The 26,113-nt window shown below is 40.0% G+C and overlaps 1 protein-coding gene across 3 annotated transcripts in view; it reads right to left on the minus strand.

Annotated features, from left to right (window-relative positions):
• The window catches only part of cers5 (ceramide synthase 5), a 33,134-nt gene extending 7,604 nt beyond the window's left edge, over positions 1-25,530 (minus strand). For 2 of the 3 annotated variants that reach the window (XR_015850787.1, XM_088339022.1), the window contains exons 1-8: positions 25,226-25,530; positions 11,381-11,486; positions 11,164-11,294; positions 9,337-9,394; positions 6,360-6,410; positions 6,094-6,186; positions 2,102-2,230; positions 1,924-2,030 (exon numbers count right to left, since the gene is read on the minus strand). Coding sequence is in view for 2 of the 3 variants with exons in the window: in XM_088339022.1 (XP_088195148.1) it covers positions 1,924-2,030; positions 2,102-2,230; positions 6,094-6,186; positions 6,360-6,410; positions 9,337-9,394; positions 11,164-11,294; positions 11,381-11,486; positions 25,226-25,398 (848 nt within the window). In the remaining variant the exon portion in view is untranslated. The remainder of the gene's footprint in view (positions 1-1,923; positions 2,031-2,101; positions 2,231-6,093; positions 6,187-6,359; positions 6,411-9,336; positions 9,395-11,163; positions 11,295-11,380; positions 11,487-25,225) is intronic. The other variant, XM_088339023.1, reaches the window with a different exon arrangement.
• Positions 25,531-26,113: the final 583 nt, after the last annotated feature.

Genomic DNA, 26,113 nt, shown 5'->3' on the forward strand with positions numbered 1-26,113 from the left:
TTTACACCAGAGGTGGGATCTGGCCTAAAAATCCAGCCCGACCTAGCCCGAGCCTTACCAATTAACTTGATTTGCAGTACCTATATCGAAGCAAACCCAAGATTTCATATCTTATTTGCAGGGATGGGTAGGGTTACTTTAACTTGATTACTTTCAATGACTTTTGGATTACTCCAATACCAAATATGCTAATAAAAGACAAAAGAAATTAAATATGAATAAAATGACTACATTATGTGCAAGCTTGGGGAGTAACGGAATACATGGAACGGCACAAATGATGTCGGCAAGCTGTTTGGATTTATTTTCATTTTGTTTCCGTCGCATTTTATGATCGTTTTGCCGGAGATCAAAGAGATCAAAGCCAGGAGAGAAAGCTTACCACGTGTTGTGAGTCATCATTTTATTCATATTTAGTTTCTTTTGTCTTTTATTAGCATATTTGGTATTGGAGTAATCCAAAAGTAATTGAAAGTAATCAAGTTAAAGTAATCCTACCCAACCCTGGTTGTGATGAGGCGGCCTGTTTTTTTGTGGACCACTGTGTCTCTCGTGGCCAAAACTACCACTGCCTCGAAACGCCTCAGCACACTGTGTCCTTAGCTTAGCAACATGATGTTAGCTTATAAAAATCACAGTTAGTTGAGACAAGATACTACTTTTATCACTATGTTTCTTGCACATCATGGCCCATTCTATCTTTAACACTGACAGGGCATTACGCACACATCCAGACATTTACAAACACCTTTCACCCTTTTTAAAGAAAATTACATGGCCTGCAATTTTTAGTATCAATTTATCCAATAGTATTTTTGTCAGAATGAAAGGTGCAGTGCATAGTTTGAGGTGTACCTTAAAAGTTTATTCAAACGTTTCCTCCATTAAGTAGGTGTTATCATACGATTTTCTTTAATTGTAGGATGAAAGTGGTGAAAGCAAGAAAAGGACTGTTTCAAATACAGTTGAAATGCTAACCGAAACACCAAAAAAGAGGAGTTCATTCGAGCGTGTCTAAGAATTTCACATACTTTCACGTGCAACAAAAGGAGCAGCAATTAATGATTTCAGACAGAAGCTGACATCAGCAAGTAGAATATTTTTGAAGTTACATGTGCAACCTTTAAGGTTAAAATATTCGACACATTTTTGTGAACATGATAAATCCACTGGGCAGCACGGCGCCACAGTGGTTAGCGCGTGTGCAGCACAGTTCTAAGGTCTTGGGAACCTCCTGTGTGGGTTCAAATCCAGCTACCAGACTTCCTGTGCGGAGTTTGTATGTTCTCCCCGTGCTTGTGTGGGTTTCCTCTGGGCACTCCGGTTTCCTCCCACATTCCAAAAACATGCATGTCAGGTCCAAATTGTCCCTAGGTGTGTATGAGCAAGTGAGTTGTTTGTCTATGTGTGCCCTGCGATTGGCTGGCAACCAGTTCAGGGTGTCCCCTGCCCACTGCCCGATGATTGCTGGGATGGACTCCAGCACCCCCGTGACCCTACTGAGGATAAGCGGTGCAGCTAATGAGATGAGATGAGATGAGATGATAAACCCATTTGCATGACAAAATAATACGGGACAGCAGACTATGATCCAGACAAATAAAGCGAAATAAAGAACTTGATGCACCCTTGCTAAATTACACAGAGAAATACTGCAGCCCACTAGGCTTTAAATAGAGTAATGAAAATTAAATAAATAGTATTTATTAAAGAAAAAAACTCAAGAGTCAAGTCCGGCCCGACCTGAATGTATTGACTGACCTGGGCTAAATTTTCGAGTCGGCTTGGGCTCAAAGTCCGGATTGGGCTCAGTATATTACCTCTGATTCACACTCCAATTTCAAAATGGACTTGAATGAAACAATAGGGGAACAAACTTAAAAAAAAAAAATCAATTTTTAAGCAAACCAATCTAAGACTCACCATATCGGAAACACAACGAGGCGCGTGATAAAGAAGGTCAAGCTGAATGTGATGAAGAGAATGTCGCACAGAGCCTGGTACCTGGCATAGTTGGCCATTTTGGCGGCCTGATGACAAAGAAAGTAAACTTGAAAGGTTTATTTGTGATCCCTGCTGTCGGCTTTTACTTCTCAATCACCTCAAGAAGGACGTCGGAAGCGTCATGCAGGCACATCACAAGGGTTCCCACCCGCACCATGTTGTTAGCGTAGGAAAAGCTTATTAGGCTCACTGTCGCCAGGTGATGAACAAACATGGCCAGGAAGTCCTGTGTTAAAGTCAAAGATGGATATTTATTCAAAGACAGGTATTTGAGAGAATTTGGTTTCTAGCTATGTGGTTAGACACTTGTTGAATTGTTAAAACCATGAAACGACTGAAATTCTTTTTTTTTTTAACTCAGGTTTACGTTGGTTCAGATTTGAAGCGAGCTTAGCTTTTGAATAGAGGAAGAAGATTAGTGATGGATCTTGGCGTTCTCAAAAACAAGGCAGGGAAATATTTTCTGCAATTACCAAACTTTAGGAAGATCACACTCATATTAATGTGTTTAAATGTTTACTTTAGTCGTGACCGTGAGAAAAAGTGACAGTTGCTGGCATCAATATCACATAAAACGCTTACAGTGGAACCTCGCTAGTTCGCGGTTCCACTTTTGCGGGTTCAGAGCTTCGCGGGTCTAAAAAATATATCTTACCTTCTCAATAAAAGCATTTATTGACTTGAGCAAGCGCAAGCTTATGTCAACTGAGGACACGGTGTGGACACTCTTATTGTAAAGGGGAGGGGGAGACCCTGACACAATGCTTAGTCATGGTGAGTTACCGCTCACCCGCCCCTCCTTCAACTCCTCCCACCTCACCCCCTTCTTATGTGGCGCTGTTTATCATGGAGGAACTCGGCGACGCGACATAAGTATATTCTCTTCTGTCACATTTCAAGTTTGACTGTATTATACTAAAAGCGAGCGGTTGTTTGTACTACCTAAACACGGCTAATTGTGTGCGGTTTCGTGTATTTGTTGTAAAAGCCGTTCGATGCCGCTAGCTAAAGTATGTTGTTATTGTCAGAAGGGAGCTCTTTCACTTTCATTAAAATGAACACAGACGATTTTTTTAACTGTTGTTTCCCAAAACGCTTCACAAACACTCATCAAATATCACATTTTCACCGTTTTTATTTTCAATATGTAACCGGTAGTGTTAACAAGCGAAATAAGCTGCGATGGCTGCATGTGGTTGAGAGCGGTTAATACAATCATACTGAATGGTTCGTAGTGGTTTCGCCGCGGTCTTATTCCGTGTAAATTGATTATGTAAGACATGGCTACACTTGTGGGTCATGTTTTGGTACATTCAGTTCCAGTGTGAAGAGTTTTGGATGAGTCACCCAATAACTCCTTGCCATCATGCCAGCGATCACTTCGGTTTAATGGCGGGGGGTATACTGTATACCTGTATACGTTTTTTTTAAGCATTTCTGAAGAAGCGCCGCTACTTCGCGGATTTTCAGTTTTTGCGAGTGGTCTCGGTCCCCATTAACCGCGATAACCGAGGGATTACTGTACTGACATTGGACTCAAACCATGTGCTTATGGAGCATCACTCGCTGTGCTTATCATTGTTGAAAAAAAATAACAACCCCAAATAATTTTCAAGATTTATCTTTAGAAAACATTGTTTTTTCAGATCAGCAATTTCATATTATAATTTCATATTAAATAGCACACACAGTGATATTTGAAAAGGGAAATTAGGTTAATAAGATTTACAAGAACTGTGCAATAATTAAGATAGGCAGGTTCATATATATCTGGCCACACTGGTTAATATATTGATTTAAATAGTACTCAATTTAGTACTCATTAATTATACACAAAATGTGTTTAGTAAGCCCAGTGATACTAGACTTACATAAATATATAAAAGTGATCACAAGAAAAAGTGGCCAAATTGTTCTCATCTCTGCATCTTCTCTGAAGCCTAAAAACAACTGTCAAATGAATTAAAAACAAAAATTGTTTGACATCACGGTTTAGGGGAATACAGGAAAAACTTGATCAGAGATTTCTACTGTCAGTTTCCACTATGAGGAAACGAAGTGAGGAAACGGCACAGTTCTAGTTAAGGCCTGGACTGGAATGCCAAGGAAATTTCTGGTTTATTACATTAGTGGGTTGTGTGGTGCCATGTATAAATGCTGAAGTTAAGACTTTTTGCCCTAAAGTGGCTATCGTTGGTAAAAGGTTGGCACTTTCTTAATGTACCTTTACCTAAGAGCTCATTTCTTTTCTTTTTTATTTTAATTCAATGTAAAAAAATGAATGAAAAATAATACAGTGAGTTAAAAAAAAATATGTATGAACCAGTTAGAAAACAGGTAACTTCTGTCGTTGCTGAGGCAAAGAACAGTGTCAAAAACCAAATACAAAAAACTCAAACCAAAACCTGAGAAGCTCGTGAAAGGCCAAACATGGATACCTCTTTGAAAGCTGAATCAGTTCCACTGTGGAAAGTGCGCGTCTTAATATAGATAAAACTCTGACACACTGCATGTCGTTAGGTCAATATTTTAACACAAAGGTTTCTACTTCCTAGGTAGGTAGTTTTTAGTTTGCATGTTCTTGCTCACTTAATATTTTAGTGACTGGCATTCTGAGTGAGTGAGTATTGATTGATTAATTCATTCATTTTGTGAACAATATCATTTGTAAATCTCTCAAAACACATAATTGATCCCATATTGTATTGTATTTATTTATTCAGCCAGTATAAACCATAAACATGATATATACAAGAAATCATTTGACACGCGAACACTCAATAATGATAAAATAATAAAAAGAATAGAGAATAAAAGATATTGTAGTGTATAATACAAGGAAATTATATAGAATAGTTTAAAAAGAAGTCTCATCTCATCTCATCTATAGGGCAGCACGGCGGGGCAGTGGTTAGCGCATGTGCGGCACAGTTCAAGTCATGGGAACCTCCTGCGTGGGTTCAAATCCAGCTCCAGACTTCCTGTGCGGAGTTTGTATGTTCTCCCCGTGCTTGCGTGGGTTACCTCCGGGCACTCCGGTTTCCTCCCACATTCCAAAAACATGCATTTCAGGTGAATTGGCCGGTCCAAATTGTCCCTAGGTGTGAATGAGCGAGTGAGTTGTCTGTCCCCGTGTGCCCTGTGATTGGCTGGCAACCAGTTCAGGGCGTCCCCTGCCCACTGCCCGATGATTGCTGGGATGGGCTCAAGCGACCCTGCTGAGGATAAGCGGTGCAGCTGATGAGATGAGATGAGTTTAAAAATAAAGAATATGTAAATAACAAGCCTAGAGTAGAATAGGTCGGAGGAACGCCGTTGGCATAATAATACTATTCATGATAACCTAAAACAATTCCCGTTGAACATACAGATAGCGGAAGGGTAAAAACTCTCGTTAGGACGTGAAGTCTTGCTCGCAATGGAGCGAAGATGGCGACCTGACTGCAGGTCATCAAAGTACCTGCGAGCAGGGTGACTGGGATGGTCTTTCATTTTTAGTGTCCGTTTTCTAGTTCGATCGATGTATATACTTTGCAGGGACGGGAGGCCAGTACCTATTATTTCCTCTGCCGTCCTCACTACTGATTCCATCTTTGACAATTCTTTCTGATTGACGCGACCAAACCAAACTGTGATTGACCTAGTTAAAACGGATTCAACGATAGCACGATATAAATTGACTAGAATGGATTGACGGACTCCGAATGATTTGAGTTGACGAAGGAAGTAGAGCCTTTGTCTGGCTGACTTTAGAATATAAGTAGCATTGACGGTCCATGTGAGGTCAGCTGACAAGTAAGTACCCAGTATGTACTTCTGCGACTGCAGAAAAGTACTCCAAAACTGCTGATTCTTTGTGGAATTTGCATCGTTTCGTCATTTAGGCCTGCACAGTCACATGAAAATGGCTGCACTTGTACTTAACACACACACATACACACAAGCACACACACTGGTACTGACTGGTAAAGCTACACTCCTCCCCAACTCCTTGTCACGGGAAAAAAAGTGGCCTTAAAATATGTTCTTAGATGTTATTCTTGTGGTGGTTGAAGTGGATTCAAAACCTATTCACGCATGACATCTCACCTTCCTTCTTATGTCAGTGAACTGAGAAAACATGAGTGACCAGTAGAAAGCCAGTTCTGCCATGTAGTAGCGGTATAGCGCACGTGTCAACACCTTAGGGGGAAAAAATGAATAAAGCAAATATTCACTATGTCGATGAAATGATATGAGACATTAGAGACAGATTGAGCATAAATATCTTTCCGAACATGTGACTTCGAGGCGTATTTTCTGCTCGTTAATTGGAGTTTATCTTAGTGGTCAACTATAAAGGCGTAAAAACGTACCTGATAAGGGTAACCATACCAGCAGTGCCGTGTATCCCACATCCAAGGTGTCTACCATGCAAAAGAGACACACAAAAGCACAAAAATACAACTTTCAGGCGATGGGGCGCAAAGTGCTTTTTTATTTTCTGCATGGGTGGCGTTATCGAGGTTTGGAATTTTTTTATTTTACTGGCACGGGTAGTTGGGGCGGGTTTGGGGTCATTTGCGCTGTGAAATGCCATGCAGGGAAAGAGATAGGTGGTCTGCATAGCCTATAGAAGAAGTGTTATTTTGTATGCTGTGTATTCAATTTCATACACCTACATACATGTCTAATTGTTACATTGCAGAGTGAATTAAGTACATACGGTTTCCTAACTAACGGATTACCGGTATTGATCAACTGATCAACAATTATCAGATTAATTGGCAATTATTTCTATTAGGTATAGGCAGGTACTGATGTCAGGTATTGGTATTGGAACTTTTAGAATAGAATAACTGCCATTATTAAATGCAAAGTTAAGAAAAAACTAAATGTTTAAAAATGTTTATACAGAGACGAGAATTTCATAAACACGCGTTATTGGTACTTAGTATTAAGATTGAGGTCTAGTGAGATGGCACAACATTCATTTGGACAGGTAACTTAAAATTAGTTTTACCTGGTTATATCAGTAATTATTTTCCCCCCATTTTATTAACACTCCACTTATTGAAACATGAATATTTTGTTTGTTTGTTTGTTTGTACATGATTCAATTGTTTGTTTGTTTGTACATGATTCAAATTGAATCTTTTCTTCCGGCGCCGTCACGAATGGCAGCCACTCCAGCAGCTCCCGTGTTATTTTCGATTGTTCTCGATTGTTCTCAGCTCAGGGATGCCGCTACTTTTTTCCCAAACGTTCAACCCTGCGGCTTATTCAGTGATGCGGCCAGTTTATGTCATTTTTCTAACAGCCGCCAGCGGCGCTCGAGTACAAAAGGTAAGATTTAGACCGGTGGAATACATGCGGCGAGGAAGACTGCAACTTCTTAGCTTGTGCACAAATTAAATTAGCGTAGACATATCCTCATCATGCAAATTGCAAAAAGAAAGGCACATGACGCAGCTTTCAAGCTCAACGCAATCGAGCAGTCCGATAAAGAAGGAAGCAGAGCTACTGCATGTAAACTTTACTTTGAGAGCGTGTTGCTCGCGTGTTTTTGAATAAGGGAGCGTGGGACGACGTCTATATGACAAAGTCTCTTTCCCTAACTGAAGGAAGACAACTTTGAAGACGTCAGTTATAAGGAGGAAGATGAGGACGGTTTACCGTGGTTTGAACATGTAGGTATGTTTTTTTAACAGACCCGTTTATTGCGTTGCGAGCGTGTTGTTAGTAGCGTTTTGCTACCCTTCACAGGCACGGTTTGGGATGAAAGTTATAATATTATTAAAGCTTTGAAAACTCTCTCGGTGTACCGTATTTCTTTGTAAATATGTGTAACCATGTATAATATGTATTTGCAACTGTATATTTTTTGTAATGTATTTATTTTAGAGACTTATTCTGCTATGTTTTCCACGGGCAAATCAAAAAGAAGGGGCGAAAACAACGGGGGCTGACGGGAAGTGGAGTAAAGGTGAGACGTGTTTGTGGACCCAGCGGACAATAGTGGATATATATTTTTCCCACCCTTACCTTTGGAAGTATACATTTTTTTCCTTGGATTATTTTCAACGGGACCTGGACTCTGCAGGTCTGCATCAAATCTTAAGTACCGGTATCATTTTCCGTTCATTTTGCCGGCTGTGGTTTTTGGACTGTGTACTTTATATTCAGTTACAATCGCGGGACTCAATGTCGGGTTTGGGTTAATTTTGTGATTGTGTTACATGTTTTAGTGTGGGCGCATGCGGCTTATATACAGGTGCGGGTTGTGTAAGTACAAAAGCGGTTATCCTCTTAAAATGTGGTGGGTTCGGCTTATAATCAGGTGCGCTCTATAGTCCGGAATTTACGGTATAATGTTTAATAGAACATCACTGAAGAAACATTGCTGTGACACAATGAAAAGAAGTATGTAAACAAAGGCCATGGCTAACTGGAAAGAAATCCTCTGGTCTGATAAGGAAAAAAAGAATTTATGTGGCTCAGGCGGTGTGAAGCATGTGTGGCGGTAACCAGGTGAGGAGTACAGACATGCTTGTGTCGTGCCTAAAGTCAAGCATATTTTTGGGAATGTCTTAGTTTGGGGCTGCACGAGTGTAACTAGAATTGTGGAGTTGTTTTTCATTAAGGAAAACACGAACTCAAGCATGTGCTGTATAAAACTAGAGCAGAGAACAATCCCCTTTTTCGAGAAACTGGGTCGCGCGGCAATCTTCCAGTCTGACAATTACCCTAATATACTTCAAAGATGACCAAGGCTTTTCTCAAGGGGGTGAGGGTAAAGGAGATGGAATGGCCAAGCGTGTCCCCGGATCTAAATCCAGTGAACATCTTTGGGGCATCCTCAAGCGGAAGGTGGAGAAGCACAAGATCTTGAATATCCTCCAGCTCAGTCATGTTGTCATGGAGGAGTGGAAGCACATTCCACTAGAAATCTGTGAGCCTCTGGTATAATTCATGGCCGGGGGGATTAGATTGGGTCTTCGAAATCATGGTGGGCAGACAAAATATTGAACTTCAGGAACATTTACTTAAGGGTGCAATCACTTTTTTTTTTTAACCAGGGGTTTTTATTTTCTAAAAGAACAATAAAACAATAATAATAATTTAACTACACGATTGGGGCCATTTTGTTGTTGATTCTTGACAAAAAACTTTATATTTCAATGTTTATATTTGTACATTATATATATATATATATATATATATATATATATATATATATATATATATATATATATATATATATATATATATATATATATATATATATATATATATATATATATATATATATATATATATATATATATATATATATATATATAGTGTGCTCACCTGCCAGAGAAATTTGACGCCGTAGGTAAATATGCAGAAATAAAATGTAAACCTCCACCTGGAATGGAAAATACAGAAAATGAGTCTGATGACAACAATTTAGATCAACTTACAAAAACTAACTAAATTTTGGAGTTATAGAAGCCTAGCGCTAAACAGTCCCCAACCACCCAAAGTGCTTCCCAAGATTCTGGTGGGCCGCCAGGGTTTAATTGGCCCCGCCAGAGTCTCATAAATTTGTATTATCAACAACTATGATAATATGTTCATGCATATAGATATAAATGTGAAGTTAATCAAAATGACTTTAAGTTATCTCATTATATAAGTATTCGCAAACGCCATGGTGTCTATTTGTGCAATATTTCTCTGTCAGTCAGAAGGAATCGTGGTCAGACAGCTCCTTGTGCTAAAGTGTGTACTCTCACTGACACACGTTGCACTCCCGCTCTAGTTTTATTTAAATTATTTTTTATTATATCATATAATCTGATAAAGTCATGAGTAATCTGATATAAGAAGTATTCATTCATGTTCATGTTGTTGCGACACGCTTGCAAAGACGACATTCGGTTGTTGCGGTGTTTGTCCTGCCCCGCCTGCACTGTGATTAGACGGCTTGGTAATATATGCCATTGACGGGCAACACGCTTTTGCCAAATTGAACATTTTTTTATAATCTCAAATGTTTAGCGCTGAGCGTTCCACGCAGAATACCTGCCTACTGCCAGAGTTTCCAACAGAGAGTAAAAACGCGGCACCGCCGTTGCAAGCAGTTAGAAGAATTCGCTCAAAGGAAGAAAACGCTTTGGTGGACACCGACTCTAACTGTAGTCCATAAATTGCGAGTTACGATAACCTCCTGTGAACCATCGAAGAAGAACTGCCATCCTGGCATAGCAGCAATCACAAAAGCAGTGGCACTGGTATTGACTGTTGTAATTTAACAGATATAGGTATTTAAATTAAATTAAATGTAATACGGGCAGCACGGCGGCGCAGTGGTTAGCGCGTGTGCGGCACAGTTCCAAGGTCTTGGGAACCTCCTGTGTGGGTTCAAATCCAGCTACCGGACTTCCTGTGCGGAGTTTGTATGTTCTCCCCGTGCTTGCGTGGGTTTCCTCCGGGCTATCCGGTTTCCTCCCACATTCCAAAGACATGCATTTCAGGTGGATTGGCCGGTCCAAATTGTCCCTAGGTGTGAATGAGCGAGCGAGTTGTCTGTCCCCGTGTGCCCTGCGATTGGCTGGCAACCAGTTCAGGGTGTCCCCTGCCCACTGCCTGATGATTAATGGGATGGGCTCCAGCACCCCCGCGACCCTACTGAGGATAAGCGGTGCAGTTAATGAGATGAGATGGGATAAATGTAATACTCATATCGGTGATTTGGTTTGTTTACATGCCGATACCATAAATTAGTACGGCATTGGCATTGAAACAGCACTCGATATTTATAGTGTCATGAACAGATTTTTTTTTTGCATTAAACTCCTATCTCGTTCACAATACTATGTGGGAGAGACTTGTTTGTGAGTTATTGTCTTTCCCAACTAGTGTATTTGTGGTTCAATAGTTTACAAGGGCATACATTCATCACTGATCGAGCTTTTAAATGTCTCTTTAAAAATGCATCCGATCGATGTGTTTGAATTTAAAATGTATTCAATTTGCTTCCGGGGAGGCATGCCCCTGCAACCTCCTAGACTGTCCACCCACCTCACAGAGTCTCACAGAATTCTATGCAAAACACTGACCCACCTGACTCCTCTGCTTTCTAAGTCAAGATGGAGGACATAAACATCAGTGCATTGTGCACATTAAACCTACATGCTCTCACAGAACTTTGCGTGTGCGCTGGGTTTGTCTTGGTTCCGGCGTTGACGGAACCAACGCTGCACCTTGCGCACCTCCCAGTCCAGCTGTTTGGACAAGCCGAACAGATGGCGGGAGTCTGGACTCTGTCATGGAAAATACATACGCATGAAGTCAATATAAGGTGCTGAAAAATATTACAAAATTGATAGGAACAAGTTTTCCAAGGGACCTTTGTAATGGAAAGAAAGACTTTCTCCAGCACTGCATTGGGCTGAGGTCTATGTCCAACATTAGGATTAATGTGGAGGCTCCTCGCACATGTTCTTGCCACAAATCTGTGCCGAAGATCAAAGGTTAAAACATTAAAACTCATGCATTGGCATCCTGAAAGGGGGATGCCACATGTGCGGTCCCTTCTCAAGGTTTCTTCATTTTCCTCATGTTGAGGTTTTTAAGTTTTTCCTTGCCCTCATGTTGGTTCCAGATCAGGGGATGGTGTAATAATAGTCTAAAAAAATAGTCTGTGTAATAACCTGTGAAGCCCTTTGAGACTCTTTGTGATTAAGGCCTAGACAAATAAAAATGACTTGATAAGATTTGTATTTTTTTATTTTCTTAATCTAAACCTAAACTTTTATCAGGCAGTGTCTGCGTATTGGCGAAAGATAACTGACTGATATCATTATAAGACATGTTTAGAATGTCTTCCACTGTTGAATCGAGCAAAAAAGAGCCTAGTCATTTATTAGCGACACAATAAATATAAAGCCATTCTGTGGTCTCTTTTATGAAGTGTTATACAAAGAAACTGCCGCGCTTTAGTGGACAGAAGGCTCCAAAACCATTGCAGTCACTTATTATCATATTGAATTCCATTCGAAGCTCTGCTGATAAATGTGTACCATCTAAGTAAGTCATACTTGCACCTGTTTCTAATCTTTTTGTCAAATTCAGTAACAACCATCTAGATCAGGGATGTCAAACTCAATTGCACAAGGGGCCAAAATTCAAAACACACTTAAGGTCGCCGGCCAACCAGGATAAACATGTATTGAACACACTTAAACTGAATGTTTTTGGAACATAAATATGAATAAAAACAGACAAGAATATTAAATTTAAACCTTAAATCACTTATACAGTATTTATTATTTTGCTCTAAATAAAAATAGCTTGTTAATTTATACAACTTAGAACTTAACTTAAACAACTTAACATTAACATAACATTCAAATTCCTTTGCTCCTTTGTCAATGTATATATGGAAAAAACCTTAAATATCCCAAAAGATTTTGCTCTCCTTAATACATCTCCTGTCAAAAGTAGAAATATGAAAATGCTACAAAACCTGGAAATATACATAAAACATGTATTTTTCAGAAATAACAATTCTAATCATTCTGTTTTCTTTGCTCTTATGACTCTGATTTGATCATTTGCTCTGATCGCAGCCGGACACTGTGTAGTTCTTTGCAGTATTGTGTTTTCAGCGCGGCAAAAAGGGTATAGTATATATATATAGTATATAGCAGGGGTCGGGAACCTTTTTGACACAAAGAGCCATAAAAGCAAAATATATTAATTTTATTTTGGGAGAGAGCTACACCATATATTATAAGACAAATTTACTTAATTGCTAAACAAAAGCTTAGTCTTCAGCATATTTATTTTTGATGATTTGATAAAAATGATGAAAATAGAATAATGCCAGAGCCCGTGTCCTAAAATCAGCAAACATACGACTTTAAACTCGTCTCTTTCTTGCAATTACTCAAGATCGGTTCAACTCATTTAGACCCTTTTTTTCATACATATTGGTTTCAAAACCAGATGCAAGCTGTTATTTTGTATAAACATCACAACATTATGCAAACAGGGAGCCTGGTGTGCTTACCTTTGGCGCGGACGGCGTAGGGCGAGAGATGGGAGGGAGTGCTTGCACTTTTTGCATAGCTCCACCCATCCCTCCCACTCCCCCACTCAAATAACTTTAAGTTATCTTCCGGTGTTTTCGCGTATTTGTTCCGTGGATTCTTTAAAAAGTATCTGAACACTGAACACAGATTATATCGTGAGCTTTTATATAAAGGATTCTTTAGCGTTGCACAGCCAAAACGAGTTTTATTTTGTGTGGCACCTTGACTGTAAATCGTAGTGAAAACGTGCCCTATATATTCTGAAAAGTATTTGTGTGTATTTCAGGTTTGGTTTGGCTTTGCGCGTATCTGAACAGGATTACTGGTTCAAGTTTTGAACGAGATGGAGAACGGGCCGTTAATAACAATAATGCAAAATGGTCTTGCGGGCCAGATATGATCACACGGCGGGCCGGACGTGGCCCGCGGGCCGGGAGTGTGATCTAGATCATCCGTCTCTATCAGTAGGAAAACAACTGTTATCATGGCCATGGTTCAAATGTGTCTTGCAAACCACCTTTGTAAGAAAACAGTGCAAGATAAGGGTTGTGTATCCAATGTGGGGTGTCAAGACTAAAATCTTTTGCAATCCGTTGTGTTTTACCGGGAGTAAACACAATGCATGGGGCGGCAGTAGCTCAGGAGGTAGAGCACTCGTCTTGGGATCAAGGGATCCCGGTTCGAATCCCGGCTCGTCCGTGTTACATGTCGAAGTGTCCTTGGGTAAGACACTGAACCCCTAATACCCCCAATAAGCAGGTTAGCGCCTTACATGGCTGCAAGGCCGCTATTGGGAAATGTGGAGCACATTGTAAAGCGCTCTGGGAAGTCTTGACTTGAAAAGCGCTATATAAATGCAGATCATTTCATTTCATTTGCATATTTTTTTCTCATTGTAAATGCAGAGTCCAAATGGGTGTGTCACACATTTTCCTTAATAATCATACTCTCAAGATTTACCTAATATACCAGGAGTTGCTAAATTTCACATTGTTGATTGAGGCAATTAGTTGAGGAGCTCAAAATTGTAACATTGCGTGGGTCTCAAATATAGGTGGCCAAAACATGCACTAACAAAATTGAACTGCACTGGTAAAATAACATTTAGATGGTGCTGCAGATAACACTCAAACTCACTTTTAGAAGGACATGCTGCACTGGGACGACAATATAGCCAAAATATATACATCACAAGTTTGAAGATGTTTTTTATATCCCAAGTGCATTGCAAATAGAGATTTTTAATGCACACATTGGCAGTGAAGCTATAGAAATTAAATTAATTTTCCATTTAAGTAAGCAAGCACTAAATGGGTTAAAGGGCTAACAACAGTTCACTTGTTTTCTGGATTTGGTCAAGTGTCATTAGGAAGCTGAGCAATGATTATTACCTGAAAACTCAGCAACAGTAATGCATTTATTTAGTGGACGGCAAGTGTTAAATTTGCTGCATAGTTCATATTTACATGTCGAAGTGTCCTTGGGTAAGACACTGAACCCCAATAAGCAGGTTAGCGCCTTACATGGCACGACCGCTATTGGGAAATGTGAAGCACACTGTAAAGCGCTTTGGGAAGTCTTGACTTGAAAAGAGCTATATAAAAATGCAGATTAAACTGGCTAGGAAAGCGAGCTCTGTTGTGGGCAAAGAGCTGGACAGACTAACAACAGTAGCTGAGAGACGGGCACTGGAAAAGCTGCGGTCAATCATGGAAAATCCATCGCATCCACTACACAGCATTATCTCCAGACAGAACAGCAGCTTCAGCGACAGACTGCTGTCACAGTCTTGTACTACGGACAGATTGAAGAGATCTTTTCTTTCTCATGCCATGAGGCTCTTTAACTCTACCCGGCAGAGTAAAAGCCCACATTAAACCACACCCCCTTCATTGCATATTACCGAATTTTATTGCAATATGTATTCTGTGTAGCACTATTTAGATATTCTATATAACACTCTACAGTAGGCATTTGCACGTCACACTGGGTATTTGTATATTGTATTCTTTTTGCTTTATTATTGTATTGTTCTCAGCTCAGGGATGCTGCTGGAAATGTGAATTTCCCTCCGGGGATGAATAAAGTATCTATCTATCTGTCTGTCTGTCTGTCTGTCTGTCTGTCTGTCTGTCTGTCTGTCTGTCTGCCTGTCTGTCTATCTATCTATCATTTCATAATATTTCACAAATACGATAGTCGGAACACTGTGTGGTTGGGTGGATCCCTTAACCACTAGGGGCGTAGGTGCACCGTTTCCTGTGGTGTGTCTCGGCAAGTACAACATGGTGGCGCCCATCCCGCTCCAGGCCAACATACTAACTAACATACTGCATTACGGTGTGGCATGCTGGGTGCACGGCAGCAGACAGGAAAACGCTTCAGAGGGTCATCAACATAGCCCAGCGAATCGTTGGTTGCTCTCTACCCAGTCTGGAGGACATTGCCTGCTCTCGCTACCTCAGCAGAGCAGAAAACATCATCAAGGACTTTTCTCACCCCGGCCACCACCTCTTTGACCTGTTGCCTTCCGGCAAGCGCTACAGGTCACACAAAACAAAAACAAACAGACTCAGAGACAGTTTCTTCCCCAGAGCCATTACCACCCTTAACACACACCGCACAACAAACAAACTCTTGCAAACACACTACCTCATACAGATTTAAAATTGTATTCATGCCTATGCTCACTTTGCACAATGTTGACTATTTTTTGCTCAATGTTGACTATTTTTGCACTTAACGCATATTGCACTAATACATCCTACATGCCCACATTTCTTGTAAAAATATTGTGTAAATTATAACCTTATCGTCTTTGTTCCTTTATATTGTGTAAATTATAACCTTATCTTCTTTGTTCCTTTATCTTCTTTGTTTTCTTTTATCCTCACTGTTAAATGTGATACTGGAGTGCCACGCCCAATTTCATTGTTACAATATGTTCAACCCATTTTGTAACAATGACAATAAAGGTATATTCTATTCCATTATATTCTATATGTGCAAATTATGTGCACAGGAGTCAAAACTTTGAAAGAATGTTTATCCTACACTGACGACAGAAGTCAATTTTGACATAAATCGTACAGAGCTTTCGTCTATCACTACTATACTATAGTCAGGGTTGGGTAGGGTTACTTTAAATTGATTACTTCCAATTACTTTTGGATTACTCCAATACCAAATATGGTAATAATATAATAATAATAATTTCCTTTGTATTGTCATTCTTTGTAACAATGTACACAGAACGAAATGTCGATACACCTGACCCGTTGTAGCGAGCCAATGCAGCCGCAGCCAACAGAGGGCGCCGCCATTTTACCAATGTTATAAGTCTTAGGTATGACTCGGCCGAGGCGCGAACCAGCGACCTCCCAGTCTCAAAGCGGGCACCCTACCATCTAGGCTACTGAGCTGGTAAAGACAAAAGAAACTAAATATGAATAAATGATGACTCACAACACGTGGTAAGCTTTCTCTCCTGGCTTTGATCTCTTTGATCTCCGGCAAAACTCACATAAAATGCGACAGAAACTAAATGAAAATAAATCCAAACGGCTTACCAACATCATTTTTGCCGTTTCATGTATTCCGTTACTTTCCAAGCCTGCACAAAATTTTGTAATTTTATTCATATTTAGTTTCTTTTGTCATTTATTAGCATATTTGGTATTGGAGTCATCCAAAAGTAATTGAAAGTAATCCAGTTAAAGTAACCCTACCCAACCCTGACTATAGTTAAATCCAGAATGCCTTTATGAAAATGGTGAACATGTGCTTTAGTTGGCACACGCACAACCTTATTGTATATTGTACATCTGTGAAATTCTCCTATGTACTTATGTAAATGCATAAACATAAGGCTGAGTTCCGCCTGAAGCAAAATACCTGTTAAAAGTGGAAAAATCTATAAACATTCTCTACCAAACCCAGGAAACGCAGGATAGGATGTCTCCTTTTCAGGGCATGTGCTCACTAGCAGAAATAGGCAACAGTTTTTCTTCTGCTTTGATGCAGTTGAGTTCTTTGGGTGGGAGTCAAGCACAGGGGAAAATAAAGACAGGCTGGGAGAACAAACCTGCCCTTCTTCTGACGTAACCGCATTCATAACTTCTAGTCTTCTGTGCTCTTTGTCTCCTACGGCCAGATTAACAACTTCTCAATTTTCTTGTATTGTCTAGAAAGGAGCCAAGAAACGCATATTAAGCTGCATAGACCATTGGCCCTTAAAGTTTTATCACTTACAGTGTTGATTTTACCTCTGAAAAGTGACTCGCATGCTCAAAAATCAGAGATCTATGGGTCCCCAAAATTTAGTGTTATCGGGGTTGAAATTGTAAATCGGTGACAAATATATAATAAAAATCTATATATTCATTCAGGCAGCACAGCGGCGCAGTGGTTAGTGCGTGTGCGGCACAGTTCTAAGGTCTTGGGAACCTCCTGTGTGGGTTCAAATCCAGCTACTGGACTTACTGTGCGGATTTTGTATGTTCTCCCCGTGCTTGTGTGGGTTTCCTCCGGGCACTCCGGTTTCCTCCCACATTCCAAAGACATGCATTTCAGGTGGATTGGCCGGTCCAAATTGTCCCTAGGTGTGAATGAGCGAGCGAGTTGTCTGTCCATGTGTGACCTGCGATTGGCTGGCAACCAGTTCAGGGTGTCCCCTGCCCGATGATTGCTGGGATGCGCTCCAGCACCCCCGCGACCCTACTGAGGATAAGCGGTGCAGCTAATGAGATGAGATGAGATATTCATTCAGTTTTAATCTTCAGATTATTAATTCATTTTTTGCATCAAATTATTGTTGGTAATATACCGATTAAAGGGATAACCACAAACCTGTCTTTTTTTCATTTTCTCCTTTTATACTTCCTTTTTTTCTTAACTTTTTTATATAACATCATCATTCGTAATATAATGCATCAAAGCAAGTGAGCCGTTGGAGAGCCGGCTCTCTTGAATGAGTTCAGCTGAAAAAGCCGGTTCTCTAAAAAGAGACGGACTTTTCACCGCACAACTCGAGATCGGCGTGCAGACGAAAACTCGAACCGCGAAACCAAAACAACATCTGCCGGAGCTGCCTGACGAAAATAATTGTATAATGAAAAATGTCATTCATAATCTTGATCCAAAAGCAGTGACACATAAGGCACACGTTTTGACTTTTTTTCTCCCAATTGTAGTAAAATTCGTCCTATACTGTCTCAGTCAGATGCGGAGATTATAATTCACGCGTTTGTTACCTCCCGTCTCGATTACTGTAATGGACTACTCTCCGGTCTCCCGAAGTCCAGAATCAAGAGTCTTCAGCTGGTACAAAATGCCGCAGCGAGGCATATGAATAACCTATACTTTTCGTGGACAATATCTCTGTATTATTTGTGATTGCAACATCCTTTGCTGTCTGGTCATCCTGGAAGGGGGATACCACATGTGCGGTCCGTTCTCAAGGTTTCTTCATTTTCCTCATGTTGAGGTTTTTTGATTTTTTTCCTTGCCCTCATGTTGGTTCCAGATCAGGGGATGGTGTAATAATAGTCTGAAAAAAATAGTCTGTGTAATAACCTGTGAAGCCCTTTGAGACTCTTTATGATTAAGGGCTATACAAATAAAAATTACTTGACTTGACAAGTTTCTATTGTTCCCAAATGTTTGACGATTAACAATGCGAAAGCAAAGCATTGATGCTGATTTTTGCATTGATGGGTCTAATAAAGGAATTCAAGCCATTTTTAATTCTTTCATGCTCAGCAAACAGCACAAGAAACTGCAGTTTCAAATGATTATTGTACATATTTTTAAATAAAAGACTGTTCTTCATCATGAGCTAATGTACACTCAACCACATAAAAGCCTGTAGATGAGTGTTTCTCAAACTGTGGAGTGTGGAGGCCAAGTTGTTTCTTTTTTGTTCTATTCCCCCCTTCCTTTAAGTCATTTTGTCAATTTTACATCATATTTGGTCATGTTGGGAGTAAAGAAGCAAAAACAACCCGAAGATCCGTTTAGGACCCGAAAGAGCCGGTTCCTTTTAGTGAGCTGAGCCGAAGAAGCCGGTTCCCCGACAAAATCTGCTAACTTTACTCAACTTCGTTCTCCTTCGACTCGACTTCAAAATATCGCATTTAGGACACAACATAGGGGGAACCCGTGTATTTTTACCTTCATGCACTGTAACTTTGACTTAAGTCGCTTCTCAATTAGTAATTTTCAGCCCTGATTTTTGTTCGCTGGCTAGATTTTCTTGTGTGCTGAGAATGTGCGAGTAGTGCGCAATTGCGCACGCGCGCAACTTAGAGGGAACATTGAACACAACCAAAAATCAAATGTTCCAATCAAAAATAAATATCCTTATATCTACCTTATTTATTCATGTATAACACACATCTTTCTTTACCTGAAAATTAACTCAATGTTTGGGTGCGCAATCCCCACATTATACATGAGGTTTTAAGCTAGTATATTGTCTTATTTGTGCAACGATCGATAAGTCGAAAAGAAATATGACCACAATCGTAATGCTTTAGATGCAATAGGAATCGAACCAGAGTCACGGCAGAGGGAGTGCTGAAACCTACTGACCAGAACACCAGTAATAGAATAGAATATACCTTTATTGTCATTGTTACAACATGCGTTGAATATATTGTGACAAAGAAATTGGACGTGGCACTCAAGTCCACATTTTACAGTGAGGATAAAGAAAACAAAGAGATAAAGGAACAAAGAAGATGTTTGTACTGTCCTTGATTGCATAGGTTTTGTTTTCCTCCAGAGGGAGGGAGGGGGTGAGGGACAGACAGAGATGGCCGGATCCAACTAGATGTTTGATCTTACTGTACAGACGGTCCAGTGTTTTTTCCCTAATTGCTAAAGTAGATGACATGCCAAAAACCTTAATATCAGGTATGTCAAACTCAGTTTGGCCCGGGCCAAAGACAAACTTTTTTTTCTTAGCCGGGCCGAGTGAGTAAAATAATATCAACTCCAAATTTCTAGCTTTGTTTTTCAGTATTATGCTTTATCATTCAGCCAAAATTAGTAACTGAGCCTACAAGTTATAATCACAAATGACAAGGAATATATTCTAAACACAACACATTTATTCACAAACAATGGGAGGAAAAAGACTTCCATGTTTGGCACTGATTGTGTTAACTGGTTTATTTTAACAGTTGAGTGAATGCAGTTTTACACCTGATCCAAATCACCATGCTATACAAACCAAATACTGTACTGTCCTCGAGCGGCCTGAGAGAGCATTTGGTGTACATTTATATCTTTAAAAAATTACATTTTTGATGACATAGAGACTCACTCATTTTTTTATGTGCCTGAATTAGATTTTATGTCATTATCAAACTAGTTTTAGTCTTGGTACCAGAGACACATGTGAGAAAATGGCGAAAGCCGAAATACATCCTCAAAGATATAAATAAATTCAAAAAACATGACAACGGGAAACAGCTCTTTGGTGTATCTGATGATTAATGGGACTTTGAGGAATATTAAATAAATGCATTGTAATTGTTGTTATTGTTATTGTATAGTGACTTGTTTACCTGACTGCCCATTTTGCACATCTGGTGAGCTGCTCCTCTTGCACTCTTTGCAATACTATACATAGCTATAATTATTTAGTATATTATTAGTACTTCAATACTCCAACTCAATACAACATTTTATTTATATCTGTACATTCAAAGGAAATTCTGCGGGTCAGATGTATCGACATTTCGGCGGGTGAGTGGTTAGCGCGTCCGCGGCACAGTTCTGAGGTCATGGGATCAAATACAGCTCAAATCCCATACAGAGTTTGCATGTTCTCCCCGTGCTTGCGTGGGTTTCCTCCGGCAACTCCGGTTTCCTCCCACATTCCAAAAACACGCATGCCAGGTTAATTGGCCGGATCATATTGTCCCTAGGTGTAAATGAGCGAGTGAGTTGTCTGTGTGCCCTGCGACTGGCTGGTAACCAGTTCAGGGTGTCCCCTGCGCACTGCCCGAAGACAGCTAGGATGGGCTCCGGCACCCTCGCGACCCTATTGACGATAAGCAGTGCAGATAATGGATGGATGGATTGATGTAACATGTGAAATGCACAACGAAATTAACATTTAGCTATAGCACCGTGACTCAAAATAGTGTGATGATGAGATAAATATAAATGCTTTTTCATATGTCTTTAAAATCGCGACTGTTCCATCGGTTAAGATCTGGCGCTCTCGCACTCATTGCATCAAACCGCAAAGTACGAGCAGAGAAAAAGTGAAACTGAATTTTATACGTTTTTTCTAAATAAAAAATGAGGGGTGCGCATGGTACACAAATAAATACGGTAGGTAAAATGCGGGTGGAGAACTGTTTTACATAGCATTTTAAACATTACTACAGAAGGAAGGAAGCAACACAATGTTGCAAAGGGCAACCAAGAGGATGTTTAACACATGGCATCAATATTTTTGCCAGTGGCAACCGGCTTCACTTCCAGACAATGGACCACAGCACATTGAAATCTGGGCCACTTGTGCACATTTGGTAGCTTCAGAACCTGCCAGGAGACCAAATACTGTCAAATATGATTATGATAATTAATCGATAATTATATTCTGAAATATACCAATTTTAGAAGATGTAGTTTGAAACAATGCATTTTGGATTTGTGTTTTAGGACACAAAATTGTTTTGTTTTGTACAAGATAGCTCAATCTTAAGCGTTTATTTATATCTTTTAGGAAGACTTTCTGTTTTCTCCATTGTCTAACATTCATCTCTGGTACCATGCATAAAAACAGTGTTACAATGAGATAAAATTAAATGTTTTTTTCATATGTATATCGCAGTGGTCAGGATCCAGCGCTCTCACCGCCACAACCCGGTAATATATTACCGTAAAACCTCGTGTATTGGCCCTTTGCATGCAGGGTTGGGTAGGGTTACTTTAACTTGATTACTTTCAATTAATTTTGGATTACTCCAATACCAAATATGCTAATAAAAGACAAAAGAAACTAAATAGGAATAAAATGATGACTCACAACACGTGGTAAGCTTTCTCTCCTGGCTTTGATCTATTTGATCTCCAGCAAAACTAACATAAAATGCGGCAAAAACTAAATGAAAATAAATCGAAACAGCTTGCAAACATCATTTTTGCCGTTCCATGTATTCCATTACTCCCCAAGCCTGCACAAAATTTTGTAATTTTATTCATATTTAGTTTCTTTGGTCTTTTACTAGCATAAAGCACACTATCTGTCAGCAATTTAATTAGGATTTGAGTTAAAACAAATATTTACAATGGCGAAAGAAGAATATAATCACCACTGTGCCGTGGGCAAGGTTCTAAGCCCAATTTGGAATTGTATCCCTTTTAAAGAAGACAGAAGATATCGATGTTTTTCTGCAAATGAAATGAAAGGACTCGTGTTGTGTTTCCAAGATTTGCAGCGAACATTTTTTACAAGGTACTTTGATATATTTCAGAGCAATTTTATGTTTAGGAGGTATGAGTGACATTCAATGTAATTGGCCAATACAACAACAACAACAATATAATAATAAGTTAGCTAGTGCAAACTAGCTAAGTTAGTGCCTTACCATTGCCATTTCTTACTACATGAACGAGCTGCTTTTATTGCGATTAACCAGCGATTCAAACCAGTATTGAAAACTGTTATGTGGTCTAAAGTAAACCAGAACTGCCAAATTATCAATGGATAAAACGGGAAACGAACAGAAGATAAAACGTCATTTTGTCAAAGTAAAGATTTTTAACATGCTTAAAATTGATTTCTATGCAAAGTGCAAATGCCATGTGCTTTATTGTTCTATTACATTCCCCCAAAATTTAGATATCAGGTGACTGATCCCAAATTTTAAAAAGTTTCCTTTCTTCTTCTTTTTTTAACTATTGCTAGCTAACCGGCATTGGCTCCCGGTTAACTTAAGATGTGATTTTAAGGTTCTGTTGGTATTATACAAAATCATGCATGGACTTGCTCCCTCATATCTTTCTGCTTTAATTTCCCCCTATGTTCCGGTCCGGAGCCTTCGCTCTGAAAACGCTGGTCTACTAGTGATCCCAAGAGCCAAGAAGAGATCCGCAGGTTCGAGAGCGTTCTCCATCCGGGCCCCGGTGCTGTGGAATGCTCTTCCCCCTGAGATTCGATCTGCAACCTCAGTAGAAATGTTTAAATCTAAGCTTAAAACACACTTCTACTCTATAGCATATGAATAACCTATACTTTGTTGATAATATGTGTATCATTTGCCCTAATGTATGTTTTAGATGAGGGGGATGGTGTCATAATAGTCTGTAATAATAGTTTGCAATAGTCTTTGATCTGTGCAGCCCTTTGAGACTCTTTGTGATTAAGGGCTATACAACTAAACATGACTTGACTTTATATTGTTTTTAACAAAGAAGATAGCAAAAAAAGAGTAGCCATTACTACTTTACTTCACATTAAACAAAGGATCTAAAAAGCATGGAAATAATACAAGGTCATTCTGTTAGGCAGAAGTATGATGGAATTTTTGAGGAAATTTGAACTAAATTTTAACTACAGGTAATTAAATAAAAATCATAATGTAGTCGCCACGTTTTGTCATCTTCTCTGTGTGCGTGAAGCATACAATTTCCTTCACACAGTTTTTTACTTTCCTTTGTCAGCTTGCATGTACCGTAAATTCCGGACTATAAGCTGCTTTTTTCCCAAACTTTCAACCATGCGGCTTATTCAGTGATGCGGCCAATTTCTGGAATTTTCTCTAACGGCCGCCAGCGGCGCTCGAGTACAAAAGGTAAGATTTACACTTGTAGAATATATGCGCCGAAAAAGACTGCAACTTTTTGGCTTGTGTTGCTAGCGTGTTGCTACCATTAACTGCCCTGTCACACTTTGGGATGAAAGTTAATTTTTTATTATTAAAGCTTTGAAAAATCTCTCCGTGTACCGTCTTTCTTTGTAAATTTGTGTAACCCATGCATAATATGTATTTACAACTGTATATTTTTGTAATGTATTTATTTGTATTTATTTTAGACACTTATTCTGATATGTTTAGCACGGGCGAATAAAAAAGGAGGGGCGGAACAAACGCTGGGTGACAGGAAGGGGGGACCGTTAAAGGTGAGGAACAGACAGACCTGTTTGTGGACATGGCGGACAATAGTGGATATATATTTTTCCCACCCTTACCTTTGGAAATATACACTTTTTTCCTTGGATTACTTTCAACGGGACCCGGACTCTGCAGGTCTGCATCAAAACTTAAGTACCGGTATCATTTTCCGTTCATTTTGCCGGCTGTGATTTTTGGACTGTGTATTTTAATGAAGGACATTTAGTTTCAATCGCGGGACTTGAAGTCGGGTTTGGGTTAATTTTGTGTTTGTGTTACATGCTTGAATGAAACTCTGGCGTGGGTTCAAATCCAGCTCCAGACTTCCTGTGCGGAGTTTGTATGTTCTCCCCGGCTTGCGTGCGTTTCCTCCGGGCACTCCGGTTTCCTCCCACATTCCAAAAACATGCATTTCAGGTGGATTGGCCGGTCCAAATTGTCCCTAGGTGTGAATGAGCGAGCGAGTTGTCTGTCCCTGTGTGCCCTGCGATTGGCTGGCAACCAGTTCAGGGTCTCCCCTGCCCACTGCCCAATGATTGCTGGGATGGGCTCCAGCACCCCCTCGACCCTACTGAGGACAAGCGGTGTAGCTAATGAGATGAGATGGGAGAGAAAAGTTTTGTTTTTTTTAATGACTTGATTAATATTATTTTTAGACCTGCGAAGCTCTGAACCCGCGACTGTGGAACCGCGAAGTAGCGAGGTCCCACTGTACATTATTGACCTCGGCCTGCGCGTTCAGTCTCTCTCTCTTTCTCTCTCTCTGTCCCTCAGTATCTCTCTCTCTGAATTCTTCTCTTCAAAGACTAACAATTGATGTCATACAGCGTTTCACATCTAAAATGGAGTCGCACGTCATTAAACAGATACAACTTTTTAACTCAGAACGGAGAAAGCGCAGGTCATGAGCCATAGGAGTCGTTTGGCAGTTAGGCGGGCTGTGTTTACCATCTTGACAACGACACTTCCAGCTTGCGAGTAGGTTTTCTAAGATAGCGCCATTCGAGCGTTCATTTCACAAACCTTTCGAAAAGCATCCTGATGGCGAACATCCCCAAAGCCAGCGGAAGGGCGGCCAACAAGTGTCCCGCTTTGGGATACTCCACCCCGGGAGCCCGGTCGGCCAGGTCCGCCCATGTTACGTTGTGCGGCAGCCAGAACCTCTCGTTCCAAAACCAGGCTGAAATGGCAGCCATTATTCTTCGCTAGTCGCCAAGTTGAAGAGTAAAATGAGAAGTTGTTTAAAAAGAAAGTGAAATTTGTAGCGTGATTTGAGCGCCTTCCTCCTTCTCCGACATATGAGATGATGAAGATCAAGAACAAGTTCTCCGCCCTGGCGGAGGAAGTGCTTTCTGAAGCTTTCCAAAATAAAAGTGTCGATAAAAAATGTTCAACCCTCATATTGTTAAAATATGCAGGGTTGGGTAGGGTTACTTTAACTGGATTACTTTCAATTACTTTTGGATGACTCCAATACCAAATATGCTAATAAAAGAGTAATCCAGTTAAAGTAACCCTACCCAACCCTGTTATAATATGATATAATCAGGGTTGGGTAGGGTTACTTTAACTGGATCACTTTCAATGACTTTTGGATTACTCAAATACCAAATATGCTAATAGAATAGCATATAGAATAGTTGGGTAGGGTTACTTTAACTGGATCACTTTCAATTACTTGTGGATTACTCCAATACCAAATATGCTCATAAAAGAGTAATCCAAATCGGTGTTCGACCAAAAATTTGGAGAAATTCTTGCTTCGCTGTTCGGTCAAAAATTCGGAGTTCCAACGCCGGTAATGCCTGAGTGCGTACGTTACAGTGCGATGCTGAGCGGCGTACGGGTGTAAATCCTGTAGATCGCCCCCACCCCTTGTGACCAACTGTTATCACGTGCACGCTTGCCTCT

Source organism: Urocampus carinirostris, chromosome 6 (genome assembly GCF_059441175.1).
Source record: "Urocampus carinirostris isolate Australia breed hairy pipefish chromosome 6, RoL_Ucar_1.0, whole genome shotgun sequence".
NCBI classification, from domain to species: domain Eukaryota; kingdom Metazoa; phylum Chordata; class Actinopteri; order Syngnathiformes; family Syngnathidae; genus Urocampus; species Urocampus carinirostris.